Source organism: Blennius ocellaris, assembly GCF_963422515.1.
Source record: "Blennius ocellaris genome assembly, chromosome: 18".
NCBI lineage: Eukaryota > Metazoa > Chordata > Actinopteri > Blenniiformes > Blenniidae > Blennius > Blennius ocellaris.
In genome coordinates this window covers 20,448,762-20,473,204 of record NC_137667.1, presented here as the reverse complement: position 1 = coordinate 20,473,204, position 24,443 = coordinate 20,448,762, and the positions used below count along the sequence as shown (strand labels likewise).

The window sequence follows — 24,443 nt, the reverse complement described above, 5'->3', positions numbered from 1 at the left end:
ACCCCAGAGTGTCGGGTGGTCGTCACTGTCTCCATGGTAACCCCAGAGTGTCGGGTGGTCGTCACTGTCTCCATGGTAACCCCAGAGTGTCGGGTGGTCGTCACTGTCTCCATGGTAACCCCAGAGTGTCGGGTGGTGGTCTCTGTCTCCATGGTAACCCCAGAGCCTGGATGGTGGTCACCGTCGCCATGGTAACCCCAGAGCCTGGGTGGTGGTGGTCTCTGTCGCCATGGTAACCCCAGAGCCTGGGTGGTGGTCACAGCAGAGGTCAGCTCCTGGCCAGAGCCAGAGACTTCTGCAGCTCCTCCAGGTGGTTGTTGGCCTGCGTCACCATCATCCGGATGGTGTCCTGAGAAAGATTAATCGCAATTAATTACAGAAAATTTGCAATTAATTATTAGATTTTTTTTCCCTCGCATGCTTCTGATTTCTATTCTTCTACTCTGGATGTATCATGTGACAGAAGTTCCTGAAAGCTCGTGGCCTCACAAGTTTCTAGTACAGTAGTTGAGAGTACCTGTGGTACCCAGCGTACCTGTGGAACCCAGAGTACCTGTGGTACCCAGCGTACCTGTGGAACCCAGCGTACCTGTGGAACCCAGCGTACCTGGTCCGTGGCGCTCTTGTTCCTCTGGAACTCGTCTCGGGCCCAGTCTCTCAGGTACTTCCTGTCCTCCTGGTTTGGAACTTGCCGGATGGTCCTCAGCATGTTCCGGTAAATCCCCAGAACCCTCTGCCTCTGTAAGAACTGAGCAAACAACATCTCTCGTCATGACTCAGCAAACCGTCGACGGCTCAGGCCAGCTGCTCATCGGCTCAACAGTGAAATGTCTCTGAAGACGTTTTGTCCTTCACACTCCACTCAGCCACAGCCGCAACAAGTCAGCAGCTTACATTTATGGATGTCAGGACAATAAAAATGTTTTAATCTGTGAGCACCTTGACAAGGAAACCCCCCCCCTTTATTGCAAAATGCTAATTTTAGAAACAATTATAAAGACGTGGTCATGTGTCATCTGAGGACCTTATTGGACTCGTCATTAATGACTGTCAACTTCTAATATTCAAAAACGTTGTGCATCACGCAGAATATAAGACGGTTTTGGCTCGTTTACTGAAAATAAACGTGACGAATCATCAACTCGGAACAAACAGCGGGAGTTGTGCGATAAATCCAGACAGAGCCGTGACGGGCACTGAGAGCAGAGGAGAGCCCGGGGGGGGGGGGGGGGGGGGGGGTGGACTGTACCTGTTTGAAGGAGAGGAGAGGAGAGCCGGACTGTACCTGTTTGAAGGAGAGCGCCGCGGCCGGGAGCCTCGTCACGGTCATTGCTGCCTCAACTGTGTTACTGCCGTCAAGTGAGCCGGCACTCAATTGGCAGTACTGTGTTTGGGTCAAAGCGCCTCAGCGGCGGTGTGACGTGTCTCCCCCTGGCGGCCGGAGGACGGCAGCACAGCGCCGCGGTCTCCCCCTGGCGGCCGGAGGACCGCAGCACAGCGCCGCGACCAGTCCTGTTATAAACACTTCCTCAATCTACTAGAATAATTTTTGTAAAGTTTTTTTTTTTTTACATATTTGCTTGAACTGCAGATTGTATCCGTGTCTTTTCCCATGTATGTACAGGTTTTCAAGTTTGAAATGGGACATCGCCAACTAGTAATTTTCGGCTTTTCAACAGCACCATCAGTTCTGAACTGCCCTCCAGAATTAGCTGACATTCGTTAAAGAAATCCTGTGGAGGAGTGGCACAGAGCTTATTGTAGATGAAGACGAATCTTAGAAAAAGGACCATCCTGATTCTGACCTGCAGAAACGTCTTCATAAAGTGGGTGAGACTGGGGAGAGTTGGGATCTTCCTGTGTCCATAATCATGAGACGAGAGCTTGAGAGTGTCAACTGTTTAATATCAGGATCATTCATGTGATCATTCAACACATGGATGCTTCTTAAATAGGATCAAAATGAAGGTACGGAGGGTGTGGTGTCCGGGGAGCAGAGCCTGTGGCCGCTGTGCTTCAGTGTGTGTGTGATGAGCCTCCATCGTCCACGCTCATCTGGCAAAGGCACGTTTTGCAGCTCCGCGAGTGCCGGCACGAGGTGATGAACATGAAGCAACACTAACATGACTCGGGGATATTGTTCACGGGTTGAGGTGGCGGTGACCCAGTCACTCTACACACAGAGGGACTCACGTTTTGTTCACTTCATGTCGGACGTGCAGGATGGATAAAAGCAGTTAAACTGAATCCCCCGATTAAGACCAACAGTTCCTATTAAACTCCACTAAAAGCTACATTAAAAACCTGAAAACAAAGGCACATGTACAGCGGCGGTCCACTTCCTGTGGCGCCCGGCCAGTCGGTCTCAGTGGTCGGCTGCGGTGACGAGCTCGAACCACTGCCTGAGCGCGTCGCTCAGCGTCTCCGGCAGCGCGTTGACGTCACGCAGGATGACGTAGAAGGGGAAGGGGAACTCGTCCATGTAGGAGCGGATCTCAGGCAGCTCGCCTGGCCCTCCGAAGATCGGCACCTTGATGTCCAAGATGGAGTCCTGCAACGCAAAACACACTTGTTAGAGCTCCATGGGCAGAGGCTGAGCCGGCGGGTAAGGGCGCCAGCATGGACCTTACCCGAGAGTTGGGGTTGTCCAGCACCACGAAGATCACGAAGACGTTTGCTCCACGCATGGCGCGCACCGCTGCCGTCACGCGCTCCTTCCCTTCTAGGAACAAGCCCCGCCCATCGGACACAATGATCAGCAGCTGGGACGTCTCTGTGGGGAGACATGGAGGACGAGAGTGGAGACGCTCAGCAGCCACACCGCAAGGTTGTCCAATATCATCTGTCTTGTTCCATCACGTTAACGTCTAAACCAGGGGTCGGCACCCCGCGGCTCTCTGGTCCCTCCGTCCTACTGCAGTTCATCCTGCAGGGACGTAAGGAGGCAAGGCCACCCAGAGAGGGATGTAAGGAGGCAAAGCCACCCAGAGAGGGACGTAAGGAGGCAGAGCCACCCAGAGAGGGACGTAAGGAGGCAGAGCCACCCAGAGAGGGACGTAAGGAGGCAGAGCCACCCAGAGAGGGACGTAAGGAGGCAGAGCCACCCAGAGAGGGACGTAAGGAGGCAAGGCCACCCAGAGAGGGACGTAAGGAGGCAAGGCCACCCAGAGAGGGACGTAAGGAGGCAAGGCCACCCAGAGAGGGACGTAAGGAGGCAGGGCCACCCAGAGAGGGACGTAAGGAGGCAAGGCCACCCAGAGAGGGACGTAAGGAGGCAAGGCCACCCAGAGAGGGACGTAAGGAGGCAAGGCCACCCAGAGAGGGACGTAAGGAGGCAAGGCCACCCAGAGAGGGACGTAAGGAGGCAAGGCCACCCAGAGAGGGACGTAAGGAGGCAAAGCCACCCAGAGAGGGACGTAAGGAGGCAAAGCCACCCAGAGAGGGACGTAGGGAGGCAAAGCCACCCAGAGCTCAGTCCCACTACAAAGAGTGGTACAATGTAGGGTCGTGAACGAGCAGCGATGTGACGTCATTACAACAATAAAGGATGAAGAACGTAGAATCGCGGCTGCAGGTCATGACAGCGGCTCAACTGGTGTCTGAAGCTGGGAGCTTCCTGTACCTTTCACAGTAAAAGCCGACAGTTCCAGGAGGTTCATTGCAGACTTGTTGAGAGTGACGGAACATTCTAGTGAATCACACAACAACTACAGGACATTAAAGACACACCATCACACTCATGGTTCTAACAATCCAGATCTCCCACATTTATCTTCCATTTTAATAATGTGGAGCAATAAAGGAGCTGAGAGCTGCAATGCATTATGGGAGTTTCTGTTTGTCGTGTTTTAAATGTAATGATTGGCGGTTATGTTAGGTTTGTAGTGTTGGTAATAATTGTGTTTTTGTTGCTTAGCTCATGTAGTTTAGTTTATTAGTTGTAAGTCGTCAACCAGCAGTGAAGAAGGTTTAGTGTGTCGTGTCCTCCTGGTGTGGTCTTCCTGTGGGACTGTCAAATTAAAAGACTGGTGTGTAGTGTCCTCCTGGCATGGGCTTCCTGTGGGACTGTCAAAATAAAATGTGTGCGGCTCTTTGAGCATTAAAGGTAGCCACCCCTGGTCGAGACGCATGCACACAAATGTTTGTTTACCTGAGCTCACAGATCCTGGATTCTGCTGACGAGCTGAAAGAAACATTTTAGCCGATTTCTCCAAAAACTGCAAGAGACAAAAGATTCAACATCAGTAAAAAGTTTCATCTCAGGTGCTGAAAAGTTATTCTCAGACATTTTACACTGTAAAATGTGTAAACTCTGGTGCTCTATGCTGCAGAAAGTAAAAAAGAATCTCCCAAGCGCATAAAGCCAGCGTAACAAACACAAGTAGTTACAAGTACTTGTAGTACTTGTAGTACACAAGTAGTACACTTTGTGTAACACACACACACACACACACCTGTGCTATCCTGGTCTTCTTCTGCTGGAACTGACACAGCCGGAGGATCCGAGCCCCTGAATCGTGGTTGAACTGCTGCTGGAAGGGATGCAGCAGCTGCACCTGCTCCCCAAAGCTGCACAGGAAGGAGAGTTAGAAGACGTGCAGGATGGATGGAAGCAGTTCAACTGAATCCCCACATCAAGACCAACACTTCCTGTCTTTATAAAATGGCAGGAAACCAAAGAGGAGTGGCGGCGATGTGACATCTTACCTGCACACAGACACCTGTCCCACCTCCAGCAGAGTCAGAGCGTTGATGATCACAGACAGGGACTCAAAGGCCAGCTGCAGAGAAACAGGAGGTCAGAGGTCACGGGTATGCAGGAGGTCAGAGGCCACGGGCATGCAGGAGGTCAGAGGTCACAGACAGGAGGGGAGGAGGGGGCGAGTCTGGGGAACCGTCCAGTGTAGGGACGTCAGTACTTGCACCAGCATCGGGTCCCATTTTGCGCAGGGTACTCCTAAACAGGGCTGGGTCGCAACGGATTACATGTAACGGCGTTATGTAATTAGGATACACGTTTTTTTATTGTAATCCGTTACAGTACATAAAAACATTGTCATCTGGTTCCAGGTATATTGTATTAAAAGTGGGATTACTGAGCAGCATTACAATAGAAAATCCGATGATAAACTAGAACTGCAGCGTCACATGATCCGTCCTCTGGCGTTGTGACACTTCCTGAGGCGTTGCCATGGATACTGCAGCCTGTTGCTCTCATCACTATGAGTGGACCACAAGAACCAGACCCCGGTTCACCTGCTGGTGAGCAGAACACACTGTTGGACTCTCCTCTTTCTCTTTTCCTCATTTTTCTTTTTGTGGACCCTGGGGGTCAGACGTGAAGTGTCGCATACCGCTGCACGCCACTAGTGGTCGTCATTTAGTAGATGTTCAGTAGATTAGATCTCCGTGTTCGATGATGTTTGTTACTTGATTGTGTTGGTTTAATAAATTATTTATGAATTATTTATGAATTAATGCATTTGTGTAAATAAACGCCTTTTAGCTGGACTGATTGATTCCTGGTAATTATTGTGTATTTATTGTTGTGTGGGGACAGTCTGAGGACTGGACAGGGGGTCTGGGGACTGGACAGGGGGTCTGGGGGCTGGACAGGGGGTCTGGGGGCTGGACAGGGGGTCTGAGGACTGGACAGGGGGTCTGGGGGCTGGACAGGGGGTCTGAGGACTGGACAGGGGGTCTGGGGGCTGGACAGGGGGTCTGGGGGCTGGACAGGGGGTCTGGGGGCTGGACAGGGGGTCTGAGGACTGGACAGGGGGTCTGGGGACTGGACAGGGGGTCTGGGGACTGGACAGGGGGTCTGGGGACTGGACAGGGGGTCTGAGGACTGGACAGGGGGCTGGACAGGGGGTCTGGGGGCTGGACAGGGGGTCTGGGGGCTGGACAGGGGGTCTGGGGACTGGACAGGGGGTCTGGGGGTCTGACCTGTTTGGAGTGGTTGTCCACCATGCTGGATGAATCGTCCACAGCCAGACAGATCTGGTAGTCCCTCTTACTGGGTTTGGTTCTCCTCATCCAGATCTTGTCTTTGCGGAACTGACTTGCAATGTAGGGAATCACCTTCCTCATGTTCAGACGCTTCCCCGTACGGTAGTCCCCCCTGGAGGACGAGGAGGACACGGTATACATCTGGACATTGGCAGCACAAATCCTTTCAAAGGAGAATCACTCTCAACTTTATTACAATGAGCAACTCAGAACTTTCCCTCTTTGTACTACTGCTCTCAAGTTCAGTGTCGTTACGGTTCCAGTCGGATTATTTAACGAGTTCTAATTGAAGAATGAATACCAATTGTTTCAACAAATCAACAAGTCAATGTAACACAAAGAATTTATGAAATGTCCATGTTTAATCAGTTAAAGGTTTCAGAATAAACATCAATAATGATCAAACTGTGTCAAACAATTGCCATTAAGAGTGATTGCTGCTGAGTGGATGGGGGCCTGGGGGCCTGGGGGCCTGGGGCCTGGTCCCCGGGGGCCAGCAGGGACCAGGGCACTGACCTGAGCTTGGCGGCCTGCGTGGGCTCCAGGATGAGGCGGAGCTGCTCACACAGCTGCTGCGACAGGGCCGAGGTCAGGCTGTGGTACTGGAGCCACATGGAGGCTGCTGCTCTCTCCTGGAACACACAGGACACTGAGCTGCAGGGGGTCCGCCACATGTCCTCCTACACCTCCTTCCACTGAGCTGCAGGGGGTCCGCCACATGTCCTCCTACACCTCCTTCCACTGGCAGACTAGACACACTCCCAGAGGGACACTCCACTCTACTCTTTGCATGGACACAGCCTTCAGAGTCATACCAGCCCAGATGAACCTCTTAATGAGAGCAGCCAATGGTTTCTAAGTTTGTTGACCATCCGAATGCAAGAAAGTGTTGGAGAGGATGTGGAATGGCTGGCGATCATTCACATATATTCTGGGATTGCCCAATTTTGACTCCTTTCTGGAGGTGTGTGAAGAAGATAAGAGTTAGATAAGGTTCTGGGAGTCGAGGTACCGTACACGCCAGGCCAGTTGCTTCTTGATTTGACTCCCGAGAACAAGTTTACAAAAAATCAAAAGCACCTGCTACATATACTATTGATGACTGCAAGGAAAATGGTGACAGTAAAGTGTAGGAATCCAGCCACCAGCAGGGACGATGGAAACACAAAGTGAGAGAGGCATATGGAATGGAGGCTTTAACGGCAAAACTACAGTTGAAGTCTGAGATTTTTTCTTCATGAGAAAATGGTTCCCTATAGAAAAATACCTGTCGAACTGATTGGCCACCTTCACGACACGGTAATGTTTTAACTGCCCGTCTTTTGATGTATTTGTCTCATATCGGTTCTGTTGTCATGGTATTATTATTATTGTTATTTTTCTTACACTGTCATGTATATGCTGTCTTGCTGTCGAGGAAGGTTCTGTAACGTGATTTCTCATGTTCATGTTTATTATTAAAAAATAAATAAAAATAAAGTTCAAAAAAAAAAAAAAAAGAGAGCAGCCGAGCTCGGCAGCGTCCACAAGAGGATCATGGGAAGCCTTCAACGCTTTTATGAGCGAGAGCCTCAGTCAAGTCACATCCTGACCGCTGACGCCACCTTTAACCAAAATAGACCTTCACATAGCTTGATAAACCTTGGAAGGTTGAAATATGAACACAACAATATGCTTTCTGCTAAAAGCAGAGTATATGTTGCTAAGGGCAAAGCTGAGGCACTTTTAAAAAGGCGACAAGGAAGGGAAACTACTTGTGAGCTCAATTAAACAGGAAAACATGGGTTGCCATTTGTGCCATCAAAAAGAGGGTGATTTTCCAACAGTAAAGCCAGAAATGATATATTTAGCACAAATGGGGCTATACTGTATTCCTCAGACCCACAAGGCCAGAGGCCTGAAGCTCTGCGACACCTTTATTTGTAAATTTTGAGTTTTTATTATTCTCACTTTAAGAGATGAAAACAAACAAGTGAGATGGGAAAATGTTCTCAATTTCCTGTAGTTGCATAATAATTCTGCACACAAACAGTCGCCTAATCATTGTGCACATATACATATTCTCTTAAGAAAGACAAAACCTCACCTTTACTTTCTTAAACATTCAGGTTTAGGTTCATTAATATTTTGGATCGACCGAGAGCACTGTCGTTGTTCAATAATAAAATGAATTCTCAAAAATACAACTTGCAGTGTATATACTCCTCGCCAACAGTGTAACACCATCCGCTTGTAATCTTGGCTCCTTATGAGTACCTGTAGGTAGATTCCTCTACCTTCCTTATTTACAATAATTGATCGTTTCTCCAATATTTCAGGTTTTTAAGGTTAAATGGCAGGACTCCAGGACTTCAGCTTTCATCATCGTGTCTTTCTTTACCTGAACAAAACACTCCAATACACTTCCGACGCTGACAAAGTGCAATTTTGAACCTATATTACATAGGTTCAAAATTGTGCTCTCAAATGTAACTGTATACTACAATATCTCCAATAAAGGTTTCTCCAAAATACTCAAGTTTGAAAGTTTGACTTTGGATTTCAGTTTGGGGTACCCGTGTGTGATTTTGAAATCTTGAGACGAACAATTCAGTTTTGGTTTGAGCTCTCTGACATTCCTACGGGTCGTGGTGGCCGTTTATGTATTTCTAGGTGGCGCTAGAGAGACATTTTAGCACTCTGGGGGTTAATTTTGACATGTCCTTTATTCTACAGCCAGTCTTTATGAGCGTGAACAATAAAATTCAACATTTTTGTGTGTTTAGTGGGTTAAATTGGGCCTCAGGATGGAAAAAGAAAAATGAAAGAGTAAGAAACAGTACAAATGCAATCAGGTCGTGGCCTCCTGTGGAGACCTGGGGCCTCACTGCTCGGTCCCTCATAAGAAAAGAGAGCTCACCCATTTTGAAATCACTTCTCAGCAGTATTAGTCTTTGAAAAGAAAATGAACGGCGCAAACCTATGAGATTTTCTCACAGGACGACACGTTGGGTCTGAAGTTTTATAGGAAAAGATAAAAAGTCATCAGTCACCTCCTCCTCCATCCCCGGAGGCAGTTTGTGCCACGACTCCAGCTGCAGCTCCATCTCCCTCCTCACCTCCTCTGGATCTCGCTCCAACTTCTGCACAAACAGTTTAAAAAAACAAACATGCCACATTGATAGAAATGCTTTAATTTTAAAACAATAAAATCTGCCTGGGACGTATTTGTACTATGATTCAATATTCGGAATAAAATAAGATAATTTGAGTAAATAAATGTGTTTATTTTACACATTTATTACTCAAATTATCTTATGTTCCTGATTTAAAAGGAGAATATACATTAATATAATGCCACTTCTGTGCACCAGGGGGCAGTTTTGAGTCGTCATGCTGCTTAGGGCCCATCCCAATTCTGTTCTTACCCCTCCGCCTACCCCTTAGCCCTCCGCCTACCTCTTAGCCCTCCGCCTACCCCTTAGCCCTCCGCCTACCCCTTAGCCCTCCAAAATGAGGGCAAAGGCAGGTTACAGCCGTTAGATTTGGGACACCGAGAAGAACCACGGATGTCAGTAGATTTTCCATCAGGAGCGTCGTCCTGCCGTCCAGAATTCCCCGTGTTGCAGCAGCTCGGCTGCTTTGTTTCACATCAAGGTGAAGAAATAGACGGAGACATGGATTATTCAGTTTTTGTATTTGGACTTCAGAATTATTTCCTCATCCACCATGTGAAGGTGGAGGAGCTTCCTTGTTTGCTCTGGTCCCTGTTTTCAAAACACCATATTAGAAGACTTTGGAACTCTACAGTGTAATAATAATGTTATAAACAGTCTCTACCAAACAAATAGACACGGAAGCTCCATACGGCAGCCCTACTGCTGCTCTTACTAGTATAAAACACAACAGGTTTATATAACTTTAGAAGTGTGTGTATATATATATATATATGAATTGGGACGCAGCCCCCCCTAGGCAGAGGGGTAGAAATAGAATTGGGATTGGTCCTTAGAGTTTGAGCAGTTTAGTGTGAATGTGTATGTTGGGTATAAATTCTTCACTTCTAAAGGTTTGATGTATGCAGATTTCTTCAATGTTTATTTACCGGTATCAGATAAGACAATCAAGAAGGTCAATTCCGACGACTTACTGGAGTTTGAAACTTTGACTTATTTGATAAAAAATACAAAAATGTTGATCACCACATGACAAAAATGTTTGTCTTCCTAAACGACCAATCAGGATGTGTTTCTATTGTCAATAAATACCTAAACTAACTAAAGTAGCTAACTAACTAAAAAAAAAAAAAAAAGACCAGAACAATAAAATCTTCCAATTCAGCTACTGACGATAATTTTCCCCCAATCAAGAACTAAAGTCATTTGTTCAGACCTTTCTATCTGCAGCAACCAGGATTAATGCTACTTTGCCACTTGTTAGGTGGACATCAGGCTCACTGCACCCCCTTGTGGTACCATGAGGTATTACATGCCAGGCCAGCAGTCAGCTACTGCAGGGTGTAAGTGGATATTTTGGATCAAGTGGTGTTGAGGAAACCTGTGTGATGTCCAGCAGCAGCTCAGGGAGAGTGTGAATGGTGGACATGCTGCTCCTCTCTGCTCGCTGCTCCTCCTCATGCTGCCGTCGCTCCTTCCACCTGTCCTCCTCCTCCTCCTCTGCCTCCCCGTCCACCTCCATCTCGCTGCCTTCCACTCCTGCACAGACGACACGTTCACAACCAGAGTTCACACCTGAATGTGACACTCCGGTGTTCCTGGTTCCACCCAGTGGGAGGAGAGAAGATCAGCACCTTTGCAGAAGGACTTCAAGGAGTCCAGCTGTTCGGGCTTCAGCTCCTGTACTTCAGCCGCCTGGAGCTCCTCGTCCAGCTCCTCCGTTTCCATGCCAACGTCTTCGTCGTTCTGCTCGTCCTCGTGGTCCTGCTGAGGCCCAGCTGCTTTCTGCTGGTCCGTGCTGGCGACATCTGGGCGATTCAGACAGCAGCAAGAGCTCATTGAGACCACCGTCCAGCGGGAAGCGGCCGTGAGAAGAAGTGACAGCTGACCGTATGTCTGGGCGTCATAGGACGTCTCCCCCTGTCTGATGTGCTCGTAGAGCTCAGAGTCCTGCCGGGCGTCAGCCTGCCGCCTGTCCTGCGTGTCCTGCGTGTCCTGCGTCCTCTCCACCGTGCGCAGGCGCTTGTTGATGCGCTCGTTGTAGTCGCCGGTGGCGCGCTCGTTGTCCGCCTGGCCGGGCTTCCTCTTGAAGCTCTGAACACAGAAACACACGTTTCAGGGAGATGAATCAACACAAAACACACTTTTTTTGGTGTGTTTTTGTTTCAGAAACATTTCCCACTCTAACAGCAACAATCAGTGGGAACATCAAAAAAAAAAAGAAGAAGCTAAAAACGCTGTTGATGTCAGGCCACTAGATGTCGCTGTGTTTGTATAATGTAATCATACAGGGGACAGTAGAATGTGGACCTAGCGGCTCCTGTTCTGTCCTTGATAGCGTCTGTATGGACGAAAGTATGTCCAGGTATGCAGATGACGGCAGACGAGCGTATTATTTCAGGAGCCTGAAATGTCTTTTTTTTTTTTACCTTTGTCCTGTTCAGCAGCTTGGTCAGACACTGTGATGTGATTGAGAGCCTCTGATGTCACAACAACTTTTGCTCTTGCAACAGGAAGAGACTAAGAGTCTCCCGTGTCACTGCTGTAAACCACCGGGGGGGGGGGGGGGGGGGGGGCTCAAAGAGAGAGAAGATTGAGAGGAGGGAGAGTGTGGGGTAGTGCCACGCCTGAGCAAGCGTGCCCCCCTACTCACCCTGGAACGTGGTGGGACCACAGCGGAAGGTGCTGGGGGTCAAATTGTGGGGGGTGCAAAGTTTACTTTTAACAGGTTCCAGAATGGGGGAATTCTAAAATATCACAGCAGTGAGTCACAGCGCCCCATAAAGGCCTGGCATATGTACTACATCATGTTGAGCCTGTTCATAGTGACTGGAATGTTTTTAAAGAACAAAGAGAAAAAAAGATGATTTGGGCTTGTGTGGCCCTTCAGGGCCGGAATCCTCCGTTGCTCTTTATCCGCTCACACAAAATATTAACTCCCACTGTATGCTAATGTGCAACTGGACTCTAAAAGCTGATTCTCCAAAGGTTCAGCAGTGACTCCATGCCATGCAAAACAACCAAGATACTTCAAAAGATGACTGTGTAAACGGGCACGTGTGACCGGGGGGGGGGGGGGGGGGGGGGGGGGCACCTGGGGGCTGACCCTGAAAACTACCTGGGGGGACGGCCTGAAGGTTGCCAGCTCACCTGAGTCCTGTCCTGGGTCTGGGACTGTGAAGCCATCCTTGCTGTCAGCTTTGACCGATGACCCTCGGACTGGCTGGCGTCAGCTGCTCCACTGCCGTGCTCCTGGAGACAAGTGCTTAGTGTGTGTGTGTGTGTGTGTGTGTGTGTGTGTGTGTGTGTGTGTGTGTGTGTGTGTGTGTGTGTGTGCTACCTCTTTGGCCTGCTCCCTCTCTGAAGCCTCCCCTGCCAGCTCCACCGCCGTGTCACTCTGGATGTTCTCCTCCCCCGTCTGACCCTCGTTGTGGTGCTCCTTCCTCTCTGCTGTGTCTGGCTGCTCCTCGTCCTCACCTCCTCCTTCCTGCTCCTCGTCCTCACCTCCTCCTTCCTGCTCCTCGTCCTCCTGCAGGAGTGAGGAGTTGCAGCACTGAGACACAGCAAACCTACGGGGAGGTGTTGTTCCCACCTGAGTGGAGCTTTTTGTGCATCCTCACCTTTGGTTGGTGTCCTCTGTCTTCTGGGACACTCCTGTCCTCTTGTTCCGCCTCCTCTTGCTCCTCGTTCTCCTCCTCCCCTTTGCTCTTAGCAGAGTCCTCGTTTGTCTTCTCACCTCCTTCCTCCTCCTGTTCCTCATGTGTAGACTCCTGACTGTTTTCCTCTCCTCCCTGCTCCTCCTCTCCCTCCACCTGCTCCCCTCTATCTTCGTCCTGGTCCTCCTTTCCTTCCAGCTCCATGGCTTTGTCCTCGATGTCCAGCGGGTTGTCTTCTGAGAAGTGACAGACGGGAGGATTACACAATGAGCTGTGAGAACAAACTGCCTGAAGCTGAGGAGGAACCCTGAAACATCTAGAAGGACTGAAGAGGAGAGACAATCTGCTCCAACTAGTGATAAACCAGTGATAAACCAGTGATAAACCAGTGACCATGTGAACGCAGACGATGAAAGAAAGTCAGAGCCCAGAACCAGCTGGGTACAGAACCAGCTGGGTGCAGAACCAGCTGGGTACAGAACCAGCTGGGTGCAGAACCAGCTGGAGCTGGGTACAGAACCAGCTGGGTACAGAACCAGCTGGGAGCAGAACCAGCTGGGTAGAGAAGCAGCTGGGTGCAGAACCAGCTGGAGCTGGGTACAGAACCAGCTGGGAGCAGAACCAGCTGGAGCTGGGTACAGAACCAGCTGGGTACAGAAGCAGCTGGGTGCAGAACCAGCTGGGTACAGAAGCAGCTGGGTGCAGAACCAGTCGGGTGCAGAACCAGCCGGGTGCAGAACCAGCCGGGAGCAGAACCAGCCGGGTGCAGAACCAGCCGGGAGCAGAACCAGCCGGGTGGAGAACCAGCCGGGTACAGAACCAGCTGGGTGCAGAACCAGCCGGGTGCAGAACCAGCTGGGTACAGAACCAGCTGGGAGCAGAACCAGCTGGGTGCAGAACCAGCCGGGTGCAGAACCAGCTGGGTACAGAACCAGCTGGGAGCAGAACCAGCTGGTGAGAAGATGGGCTGAGTAAAGGCCTTGGAAGGCAGGGCTCCACATTAAGGCCTGCCCGAACATCCGGGGCTAGTAAAAGCTTTGCTTGGGCAAGTGAATCATCTACCCAGCTTGCCCGAACGGGCTCCTGGTTTTTTTGCGATATTTTGACGTTTTTTCGACAGAAATCACTTGGTATCGCCAACGGATCCCGCCACCGCAGGGCGCCACCATTTCTCAGCCCGAGAGTGCGATCAGGTGATTGTCATGTGGACGAGACGATGGCGCGGGGAAACGCTTGGCGCTGATCGCGGCCACTATTTCCTTCCCGACGCGTGTTCCCCGTACTGGTCACTGACAGTGTCTTACCTGGAAAACATGCATTCTGATTGGCTAGCGTCGTGTAACTCCGTTGAAATACGACATCCACCATTTTTAATTTTTTTACTTCCGTCAACATTCAGGTCGTCACCGGAATTAATTAAAAACTCACTCGAATTCAACACATAAAAACAACTTAAAGGGAAATGATGTATTTTTGATTACTTTGACGTTCTAATCCCGAAGTTTCATAACTTTTTATAGTTCAGAAAAAAGTTGACTGAGCAGGAAGAGGAAGAGGATTTGATTTGTTAATATAATAAAAATAAATTTACCATGTTATTGGAATAAATGCATATGGATAAAAAGTGGCTAATACAATAAACAAGGTGTGGCAGTGTCTCTCTGGTGTCAATACAACTCTGATGTGAAGAACAAACTTAAAATATAGATTATTATTCCTTCAGATTCAAGAGTATAAAGAGATCCATCGCCGAGTTTCATTTCGAGATCTTGATTATTAAAGAAATGAGCACTTAATCACTAAATCCTTAATGTCAAGCCCTGGAAGGTTGTGTGATTTGAACTGTTTGAGTGTCCAGTGAAGTAGAAAGCATGTATCTTCAAATGTTTCCAGCCTCACCCTCACCCTCTCCCTCGTCCTCTCCGTCCCTCCCGGTCTCGTCCTGGTCCAGGTTGAGGTCCTGGGGCAGGTCCATGGCTTCAGGCTCAGGCCTCTTGTCCTGCTGTCCGTGGTACGGATCCACTTCATTCTCATCAAACTCCCTCTGGAACCCAAACAGAACTTATTCAGTCATTGATGCATATCAGGAAAAAATGTTATTCTCATTCTCAGGGTCTTTTAATTGAACAAACTGGGAGTGTTCATGTCAGGGCTGCATCTTCTCCAATAAATTCATCTCATTAAATCAGCAGCAGCAGAGACAAGACTGCTACGACCATAATGAGAAAGCAGAAATGCATCCACATTAGTTTGTTCCATGAGAATGTGTCAGTTTATGACCTGATCTCCTTGTTCATGGATCTTCTCCTCCTCCTCGTCGTTGATCTCTTCTTCATCCTGGCTCTTCTGGTTTCTGTCGGGTTCGGCTGCATCCAGGTTGTCGTCTTTGGCCACGAGCTCCGACGGTCCCTGAGACGGCGCAGAGGACGTCAGATCACACCGTGAACAGTACGGCGCTGGTCTGAACTGGTACCGACTGGGCCTCACCTGGTCCATGCCCTGTCCAGACTCCTCCTCCCGGTCACTCCCTTCATTCCCATCCTGATCTTCGTCGTCCCCCCACATCCGCTCATCAAGGGTCTCCGTCTGGCCTTCGCCCAAGTCGCCCATCTTCTTGTCCAGCTCCTCTTCATTGTCCTCTTTCTCCGACTCCTCTTCACCTACAAAGCAACAAAAAAGACCCAGTCAAGATCTCCAGCAGACGGATTGTGACAGGTGGACACTACAGGAGCCCCACCCCCACCCACCTGGCTCATTGTTGTCCCCGTCATGCATCTGTCCATCAAAGTCCTCGGACATCTCAATGGCATTGTCTTCGGCCTTGATGTTCCCTTTGTCCTGCTCTTCTTCCTTCTCCTGACCCTCTTGGAAGGTGTCCTCCACCTGCAGGACACCAGCGTAGGAGATTAACCTTCAGAGCGACACTGTGTCAGACGTTCACAAATACAAAGAAAACAGCTCGGACTTCACGGTGAGGAAGTCTAACGACGGTGAGCGAACATGCTAACAGTGGCGTGTCCCGGCAGGAGCCACTGAACTCCAATCTTCAGCGATGAATCCAGAAAAACCTTCACCTGATCTTCAGTCTCGATCTTGTCACTGACATCCTTCACGCCCTCGCCCTCTCCGATACCTCCACCTTCATAGTCATGGAACTCTGTCGCTCCTTCTCCATCTCCACCTCCCATCAAGTCCTGAGGCAGGCAGAAACCCTGTGGTCCAGGAGGGGGGGGGGAGGAGGGGGAAGAGGAGGAGGAGGAGGGGGAGGAGGGAGGAGGAGGGGGAGGAAGAGGAAGAGGAAGAGGAAGAGGAAGAGGAAGAGGAAGAGGAAGAGGAAGAGGAAGAGGAAGAGGAAGAGGAAGAGGAGGAGGGAGGAGGAAGAGGAAGAGGAAGAGGGAGGAGGAGGGGGAGGGGGAGGAGGGAGGAGGAGGGGGAGGAAGAGGAGGGGGATGAAGAGGAGGGGGAGGAAGAGGAGGAGGAGGGGGAGGAGGGGGATGAAGAGGAGGGGGAGGAGGAGGAGGAGGGGGAGGGGGAGGGGGAGGAGGAGGAGGAGTTAACTACTGATGCATTCATTCTGCTGCAGACTTGAGAGTTGCGGTGCTTGGTGTGTTAATGGTTTGATGGTTGTGTACCTTCTGAGCCAGCTGGGTGAAGATGGCGGCCAGCACTGACAGCAGCTTGCCGGTGGTCCGGTGGACCCCCAGGCTCACTACTAGATAGAACCGCACCAGGTCTGAGTAGACCACCAGGAGAGGCTCCAGACGCACCAACATCCCACAGGCCTGGTTCACCTCCTACACACACACACACACACACACACATTGTCCCTGAACGTCTAGTAGAGCATGTGAGATCAACCAGTGTGTGGGACAGAAGAGTATTTCAGGGTTCTTGGTACCTGGAGCTGAGCTGGCTGACAGGAGTCTCTGTGGGACCTCAGACGGCTCAGGAGCGTCTGCAGCCCCCGGCTGACGTCCCCTGCACACAGCGTCTGCACCTGAGCCTCCAGCTCCTCCTGCAGGAGGCGCGTCAGGTGACCAGGCTTCAGCAGATCCTCCACAGGCTCCTCCTGCTGCGCCTCCCCTCCCCCTGAACAACCAAACCAAAGAAGAAAAAAATCCCAGCACAGTGTCAGGAGAGGGCCGTTTGTTAGTTTGATTGTCTTTTGTGAAGTTACATTTAGTTCATGGAGGAAGATGCTCTATAATCTGGATGTCAGATGAATGAGGCACCACATCTACAGTAAACAGGACTTTATTGAAATATGAATAAAGCTCATGCTTACACTGAGTTTTCAAGTACAACAGTGACGAGCTCGTTGACACAACAGTGATTAATTCACCAAGTTGAAACTGAAACATAAACTACTAATGTATTGTAATGTCGGCATCCCAGAAAAACATGCTCCAAGGACTGAATTGGATAACCTGTGTTTCTGTGCACTGTGCATTACTACTCTAAACCATTCCAAAGGACAGAATGTTGAATATGGTAAAAAATGTGATTAATTCCTAGAATATGTGTGATTAACAAACAGCGTTGACCTGCAGACATGAAATACAAACCAAGTGCAGCCAGAGCTGTTGGAAAGAAAAAGATCACTGCTACAGAACAAAGACATTCATATTATCTGCAAATTAATATTTACTGTAAATCGTATGGTTAAGACAATACTGGACAACATTTTGCACATGTATTGTAAATAGTAATTTGTGGTGAGCATGAAGGCTGGTTGTGAGTCAGGCTCACCGGTCCTGGAGGGTCTGGGCTGTTCGCCCTCCTTCCTCTTCACCAGCACCTGGACGGCACACAGCACCGTGTTGATGCTTGCTTCCACGTCGGCGGAGAAATCGGAGCAGAAAGATGGCGGCAGGTCTGCTGGAAACAGAGGAAAACAGTTTTCCTTCTTGACCCACAAACAAACCGAACCTAATGTGAAAATGTTCCAATGACAGGAAACAGCAGAGACTGAACCAAGACACACGTCCATGGTGACTTCGTAAGCAGCCACTACATCCTCGTGTGTGTGTGTGTGTGTGTGTTTCCAGGTCCCTCACCTGTGTGCAGGCCTCCCAGGGACAGCAGCTGTGTCTTCCAGGTGGTGAACTGGGTCACGCCGTCCTCCAGCTGTTCACGCATGTGCTGCAGGCTGCGCGTGACGGCGGGCCGGCTGTCTGCACCACCCACACACAGGGCCGGAGTGAAGAGCTGCTCCACGGGGGGCATCTGAGCAGCCACGGCCTCCAGACCGTCCCACGCCGAGCAGCACGTGGCAAACTGCTTCCTGTTGGGGAAAAGACGGGGGGGTCAACCATGCCGCCGGGACCTTTTCTGACCCGCAGTGGTGGAGGGCGTTACCATGTGTGGAGAGCGCCTTCGGACGCCTGCTGCGCCACGGAGTCCAGCTCCGCCTGCAGGCCCCGGCTCTGCTGCTGCATGGCGGCCAGGCGCTGCTGCAGCTGGCTCCAGGCGGCGTCCCCCCGCCTCATCAGACAGCCGGGGGGCTGGCGCTGTGCTGCCAGCGGGGACGGGCAGCGCAAGGTGTGCTGCCCGCAGCCGCCGGCCTCCTCCCTCTGCGGGGGGTCCTCGGGGCAGCACTGCAGCAGCCAGGACAGCTGCTGCAGCAGCGTGCAGCACTGAGAGGACAGACCCTGGCCGCGGGCCACCCACCCACTGAGAGACTCCTGGGGGGGCAGCACGCAGCCCGACCCCTCGCCGCCACTGTGCGCCGACGCCTTGATGCCCTGAACACTGGCAGTTAACCTCCTGACAGGAAACATCAGTTTTAGTACTACAACCATCACAAATCCACACACGTCAACGTCCACAACACCAACCGGAGGTGGAGCCACTGCTGGGTGAGCTGGGCCAGCCGGCGCCGCTGTCTCAGCAGCAGCTTGAAGAGGTGGGAGGAAAACCCTCTGCAACGCTCCACGTTCCCCAAGCCCAACTCCTGCAAACACACACACTTCAGACTCTCTGTGTGTGTGTGTGTGTGTGTGTGTGTGTGCGTGCGTGCGTGCGTGCGTGCCACCTTCGCGGCGTGCTGCAGGGCGGTCTGCAGAGCGATTCTTCTGGCCCAGGAGCGGTAGAAGTACTTCTGACACCCGTCCCAGGCAGTCAGCAGCTCCGTGAACAACCTTTAACACGAGGAGACACAAAAGTGTCGAACTTAGTTTCAATGAGCGAACATCAACCGTCCGATGTGACGTGACGTGGCGCCGTCTGGACAAGAAGACTTGACTTTTCTTCTGGATCCAGATTAGATTACGTGTGTGTGTGTGTGTGTGTGTGTGTTTACATGCTCTCGGTAGGCTCCTGCCTCCTCACAGCAGACAGAACCGTGTTGATCTCCAGTGGCTGCATGCACAGAGTGTTCTCCGGGTCGGCCGTGCGGCTCCAGGTCAGCCCCTTACGGTACGACAGGCCTGAAGCAAAACACAGCTTTAACATCCAACTGTGACCAGGAAGAGAGGAGGGAACAGGAGGGAACAGGAGGAGGGATCAGGAGGGAACCGGAGGAGGGAACTGGAGGGAACAGGAGGAGGGAACCGGAGGAGGGAACAGGAGGGAACAGGAGGAGGGAACAAGAGGCGGGAACAGGAGGAGGGATCAGGAGGCGGGAACAGGAGGAGGGATCAGGAGGAGGGAACAGGGGGGAACCGGAGGAGGGAACAGGAGGAGGGAACCGGAGGAGGGAACCGGAGGGAGGAGGAGGGAACCGGAGGGAACAGGAGGAGGGAACAGGAGGAGGGAACCGGAGGAGGGAACCGGAGGAGGGAACCGGAGGGAACAGGAGGCGGGAACAGGAGGCGGGAACAGGAGGAGGGATCAGGAGGAGGGATCAGGGGGGAACCGGAGGAGGGAACAGGAGGTGGGAACAGGAGGAGGAAACAGGAGGAGGGAACAGAAGGGAACAGGAGGAGGAAACAGAAGGGAACAGGAGGAGGAAACAGGAGGGAACAGGAGGGAACAGGAGGAGGGAACAGAAGGGAACAGGAGGAGGAAACAGAAGGGAACAGGAGGAGGAAACAGGAGGGAACAGGAGGGAACAGGAGGAGGGAACAGGAGGAGGGAACCAGGGGAGGAAAGAGAAGGGAACAGGAGGAGGAAACAGGAGGAGGGAACAGAAGGGAACAGGAGGAGGAAACAGGAGGGAACCGGAGGAGGGCAGTCACCGATCTCTGAGAGCATCTTGAAGAGTTCGGACAGAGCTCGTTGCTTCTGCTGCAGGATGTGCTTCACCTCGGCCTTCTGCTTCTCTTTGTCTGCAGACGAGTCCACGTCCAGGCTCTGCAGGTCCCGCAGGTTCCCGATCACCTCGCCTGAACACAAAACACGCAGTCAACACTCCGGAGACAACCAGTCACCCGTTAACAGCATTTTTCTTAACATTTTAATTTAACCTTTTATTTTACTTGAAAAACCTCATTGAGATTAAAAATCTCTTTTTGAAGAGTGTCCTGGCCAAGACAAGCAGCAGTACATTGATGTTTCAGACAAAACATTGCACATGACACACATATAAACAAATACAAAAAAATGACAATACATTAAAAAACATGCAATTTCATATCAAATTGTCCGGAAATTTAAATTAAATCTATTGTTTAAAACACCCGCAGACAGATGTGTGTGTCAAAGTCACTAAGCAGCCTTTTAAAAGCGCTCAGTGAAACCAGGTTTTTGAATTTCAGGGTTTGCAGTTGTAGTTTGTTCCTAGAAGATGGGCCGTAAACCTGAAGGCCTTTCTTCCCAGTTAGATCCTAAATGTAGGAACAAAATGTAAAAGCTCCTGCGAACGAAGAATATAAGAGTCTGTGTTTCTGTGACTGATTGTAAACTACAAGAACAGGCATTTATTTACTAAAACATGCTGAGTCAGCACTGGGAGCCAACAAATAACTCACAAACACTGAAACAGGCCAAGTCACCACTGAGAGCCAATGAAACACATGATTTTTAATCTGCATTAACACGTTGATCCTTTTGAAAACTGAAAATAACATTTTAAATAAAACACGATTTTCCATGAAAAGTGAATTATTTTGATGCTAATGCTACCTCGTTAGCAATATGGCGGTAAACAGTCACCGACATTTGCCATTTCTTGCTGAAACTGTGAACCAAGGAGAAAAACTAACAGGTATGAGTCGTGACAAAGTGCGATCTGCAGGTGGGACTGGATCTTCTGGGAGGCCGACTGTGACCCACCGGCCTGGTTTAGATGAGCAACACTAATAGAGTAGTTCTTTCTCGAGGGGTATTTCTTGGGAGAAGCTGCGTCTCACCAGTGAAGCAGTCCAAGTCTTCGGTTAACTCGGGCGCCTGGTTCTTCTTCAGCAGCTGAACACACATCTTCTTCATCTTCCTGGACAGAGCAGGCAGACGTCCCTGCAGAGATGTGGCTTCCACTCCGTCGCCTGGACTCTCAGTCTGAAACCAAAGTCACAGCTCAGTTCAGAAAACGTCCGAGAGGAAGCCCATTGTGGTCGGACAGCGGAGGCTCTTTCTGGACTCACGTGCAAGTCGACGCCTTTCCCAGGCGGACAGGTCTTCAGCACCTGGTGAACTCTGTGGATTGGCGTTTCTTCTGGGTTGGTGTCTACACTGTCCAAGCTGGCACTACTGCCTTGTTCCACTAGAGCAGAAAGGCTGGGACCATTCAGGACCTCTTCAAACTTCTTGATGAACTTGAAGAGATTGCTGGAAGTCAAATCATGACGTCAGAACAATCAGGGTAGAGTTGGGTAAGGTTTCAGGGTGGGATCAGGTCAGATCACGTACCGGTGCGTCTTCTCCACCGACTGCTTGATGGACCAGAAGCTCACATCGTTCCACTTGGAGATCTTCACAAAGTCCTAAGAGCAGAATTGACATGAGAGTGAGGTGAGTGGATGTTTGTCTGCACAGAAGTCCGGGACGAAATCAAGATGGGAACATTTGATGTACCTTCAGCTCCTTCTCAATGGGTTGTCGCAGCTGAGAGATCTTGGTCTGAATACAGTCTGAAAACTGACTGTAGTACTTGTGCAGGTTCCATAGCAGGCTGGAGAGAGACTCTGAAAGCAGACAGCAGGTAAAATCACAGTGGACTCTCATACACAACTGCCAGACGCCACGTCTTATAGCCACATGTTGATAGATTCCCACAGTTCTGCCATCAGCGTAAGAACATGTCATTTTAAAGTCTGTAGTCCAGAAGACAACGGCTCTAATAAGCCAATGTGCCAATAACAATGCCAGACGAGCAAACCACTAAAATGAAGCCTATTGTGCTCAACGAGTGAGAGTCTCTCTTTGGGACACGCCCCCTGCGTACGCCTCAGAAGCATTCATCTCACTAATCATGCAATCCTGACTGGTTGCTGACCGTAACACCCTCATTGGGGGTGGAGACGCCTATTCTTACGTAGCTTGCGCTTGCGACGCAGCGTCACTCAAAATTAGCACCTCTTCTGGCCAGCAAGAAGGGCCGTCTGGTGAGACACCTCATGCTACTCTGGTGACGTTAAGTAACCTATAGTTCTCATTGATAGCATTGGTTTCAATGTCTCCCTGTGGGACATGGACGCTCCCGTATTGCCAGACATGCTCATCACCACCAACACTCCAGGAATGGCTCTCCGCACTAAGTGGGACCAGCAGTTGGTACTACATGACGGAGCTCAGAGCAGAGGTGTCCAGCTTATACAAGTGGAGCTTCTAAAAGCTGGTCTGAGGTAAAAACGGCGGTTTCCATCCCCCGTAGAGCAGCGTGCCCCTTGACAGCACCCCGACACTTGATATACGCCACCGTCGTTGTATTGTCCGTTCTAACCAAGACATGATTTCCAGGAGAACGTCTCAGCGTGAGAAATGCTGCTAAAAGCTCCAGATACTTTATTACGCATTGGGTCTCGTATATGCTGATCCAGACTGACGTGCTGGTGTCTGCTGTGACCTCGTTCTGCGACAGCATGGGTCCCATAGCGACTCTCCTCTTCAGGAAAGCCAGGTGGCAACAGCAATGCAGTGGCTTTCTGCATCGACAATGATAGACGGGGTCCAGCCAGAGGGAAGACTAGCCGCTGGAAACACTTCATGTACAGACAAATGAAGTGGACGACCAGGATGGCAGTAGTCAGAGGCCGAATCTGAAGGGAACCTGATCGGGTCGGAGAGTCAGTGTATGGGTCCAATGCTTAGAATGTCTTCAGTATAAAAGATCTGAGTGCTAACTTTGCTACGACGCATGTGGAATTAGTATTTATAGATATTGCCCTTGAAAGTAAAAACATTATAGACGGATGCATTTATAGACCCCCTGACCCGGATATAACCACCTTTATTGATGCATTATATTCTACTCTTGAAAACATGAACAAGGAAAATAAACTGTGTTTTATTGGGAGATTTTAACCTCAATCTGCTCAAAGATGATCAGATATCCACAACCGACTTTCTGAATACACTTTACTCTGAAATGTTTTCCCCTTAAACACAAAGCTCACTCTAATCACAACATCTTCAGCTTCATTAATTGATAACATTATTTTCAACTCTTTGGTTTATAAAGTCAATTCTGTTAATTCTGCTTTAGAAGCATCTTTTCCCTTGATCAGCTCCAAATCAAAACACTAACTCTTCTACAGGGAAACAATGGTTTACTGAGGATCTAAAGAAACGCTGGCATAACAAAAACTAACTTTATAGAAAGACTATGACTAATCCCACCCTAAAAATAGGCACCTTTAAAGAAATATTAAAATTGCAGAAAAATTCACCTGGGCCTCTAATGACATCAAGACTATTTGGCACCTTATTAATCGTTTGCTGAATCATAGAAAAGTACCAGCAGCAGTAACGACTTCAATGCAGGGAAGTTTTCTAACTCCAAAGAAATAGTAAATGGCTTCAACAACGTCTTTATTAATGTTGTCTCTGTCCTGGCAGCAGCTTTCTAGGATGCTGGAAGTTCATTCAGGGGCAACATCCTCCTTTGAACCCCTTTGATCCTCCAACTACACAGGAGGCCATAATATCATCTTGCAGTTGAAGAATTCCGCCCCAGGCCACAACGGCACAAAGAGCATTTTGATTAAAGAAACTATTGATCATTTAATTTCTCCTTTAACCCAAATTGTTTCTTTATCATTGCAATGTGACAATATCCCTCAAAAGTTACCCCATCTTCAAAACAGGTGCAACAGATCATTTCCAAAATGTGTCCCCACACCCACTGGCTGATGGGCAGCTGGTAAACGTGGTGCTCAGTGTCTCGTAATGATTCCATTACCATTGAAAAGCCATGTGGCTTAACCTTGGGTGGTCATGTGGCTGCTCCTCTGATGACCAGTGATGAGCACATATCAACTCAGAATGGCCTCGTGGCTCCGCCCCCAACGCGGGCGTCACAATCACCAGCCAATCAGGATTGCCGTAATGAGTCAAGTGCTCCTGAGGCACATACAGAGAGCGTATCCCATAATGAGACATCGAAACCAATGCTTTGAATGAGAATTCTTTTGTTAAGCAAGTTTCCTTGAGAGTCGAGTTTTTCCTCTCCATGTAGAATCCTCAGAGGTTTGTTCTTCCTTCCATGAATGTCTCTTATGATCGTACTCAGAAAGGACGGCTGTTT

At 49.9% G+C, this 24,443-nt stretch overlaps 2 protein-coding genes across 7 annotated transcripts in view; both read right to left on the bottom strand.

The window, feature by feature from the left end:
• Positions 1–209: 209 nt before the first annotated feature.
• lyrm2 (LYR motif containing 2) lies at positions 210–1,380 on the bottom strand. The gene is made up of 3 exons (XM_080514129.1): positions 1,286–1,380; positions 608–748; positions 210–349 (listed from the first exon to the last, which is right to left on the bottom strand). Exons 1-3 carry the CDS (start codon positions 1,328–1,330, stop codon positions 269–271), a joined length of 267 nt encoding a protein of 88 aa, XP_080370255.1. The 5' UTR covers positions 1,331–1,380; the 3' UTR covers positions 210–268.
• A 518-nt stretch (positions 1,381–1,898) lies between these two features.
• The window catches only part of mdn1 (midasin AAA ATPase 1), a 106,832-nt gene continuing 84,287 nt past the window's right edge, over positions 1,899–24,443 (bottom strand). For 4 of the 6 annotated variants that reach the window (XM_080513719.1, XM_080513723.1, XM_080513722.1 and 1 more), the window contains 32 exons: positions 21,773–21,882; positions 21,608–21,681; positions 21,343–21,526; positions 21,112–21,256; positions 19,999–20,145; positions 19,122–19,248; positions 18,855–18,960; positions 18,658–18,773; positions 18,179–18,586; positions 17,878–18,104; positions 17,570–17,698; positions 16,719–16,909; positions 16,453–16,614; positions 15,895–16,032; positions 15,568–15,703; positions 15,308–15,480; positions 15,101–15,229; positions 14,720–14,864; positions 12,785–13,056; positions 12,505–12,693; positions 12,315–12,416; positions 11,054–11,258; positions 10,799–10,972; positions 10,546–10,703; positions 9,042–9,131; positions 6,526–6,641; positions 5,947–6,121; positions 4,708–4,781; positions 4,455–4,569; positions 4,151–4,217; positions 2,631–2,773; positions 1,899–2,551 (listed from right to left, as the gene is read on the bottom strand). In XM_080513719.1, the coding sequence (XP_080369845.1) occupies positions 2,366–2,551; positions 2,631–2,773; positions 4,151–4,217; positions 4,455–4,569; positions 4,708–4,781; positions 5,947–6,121; positions 6,526–6,641; positions 9,042–9,131; positions 10,546–10,703; positions 10,799–10,972; positions 11,054–11,258; positions 12,315–12,416; positions 12,505–12,693; positions 12,785–13,056; positions 14,720–14,864; positions 15,101–15,229; positions 15,308–15,480; positions 15,568–15,703; positions 15,895–16,032; positions 16,453–16,614; positions 16,719–16,909; positions 17,570–17,698; positions 17,878–18,104; positions 18,179–18,586; positions 18,658–18,773; positions 18,855–18,960; positions 19,122–19,248; positions 19,999–20,145; positions 21,112–21,256; positions 21,343–21,526; positions 21,608–21,681; positions 21,773–21,882 (4,913 nt within the window). In that variant the 3' untranslated portion in view covers positions 1,899–2,365. The remainder of the gene's footprint in view (positions 2,552–2,630; positions 2,774–4,150; positions 4,218–4,454; positions 4,570–4,707; positions 4,782–5,946; positions 6,122–6,525; positions 6,642–9,041; positions 9,132–10,545; positions 10,704–10,798; positions 10,973–11,053; positions 11,259–12,314; positions 12,417–12,504; positions 12,694–12,784; positions 13,057–14,719; positions 14,865–15,100; positions 15,230–15,307; positions 15,481–15,567; positions 15,704–15,894; positions 16,033–16,452; positions 16,615–16,718; positions 16,910–17,569; positions 17,699–17,877; positions 18,105–18,178; positions 18,587–18,657; positions 18,774–18,854; positions 18,961–19,121; positions 19,249–19,998; positions 20,146–21,111; positions 21,257–21,342; positions 21,527–21,607; positions 21,682–21,772; positions 21,883–24,443) is intronic. The other 2 variants (XM_080513721.1, XM_080513720.1) reach the window with 2 other exon arrangements.

Bases quoted from the DNA above. Each gene is read 5' to 3' on its own strand.
- lyrm2 (XM_080514129.1), bottom strand. From the start codon at position 1,330: ATGACCGTGACGAGGCTCCCGGCCGCGGCGCTCTCCTTCAAACAG. The intron at 749-1,285 runs GTACAGTCCGGC...TTGTTTGCTCAG, and splicing joins CGGCGCTCTCCTTCAAACAG to TTCTTACAGAGGCAGAGGGT. The intron at 350-607 runs GTACGCTGGGTT...AATCTTTCTCAG, and splicing joins ACAAGAGCGCCACGGACCAG to GACACCATCCGGATGATGGT.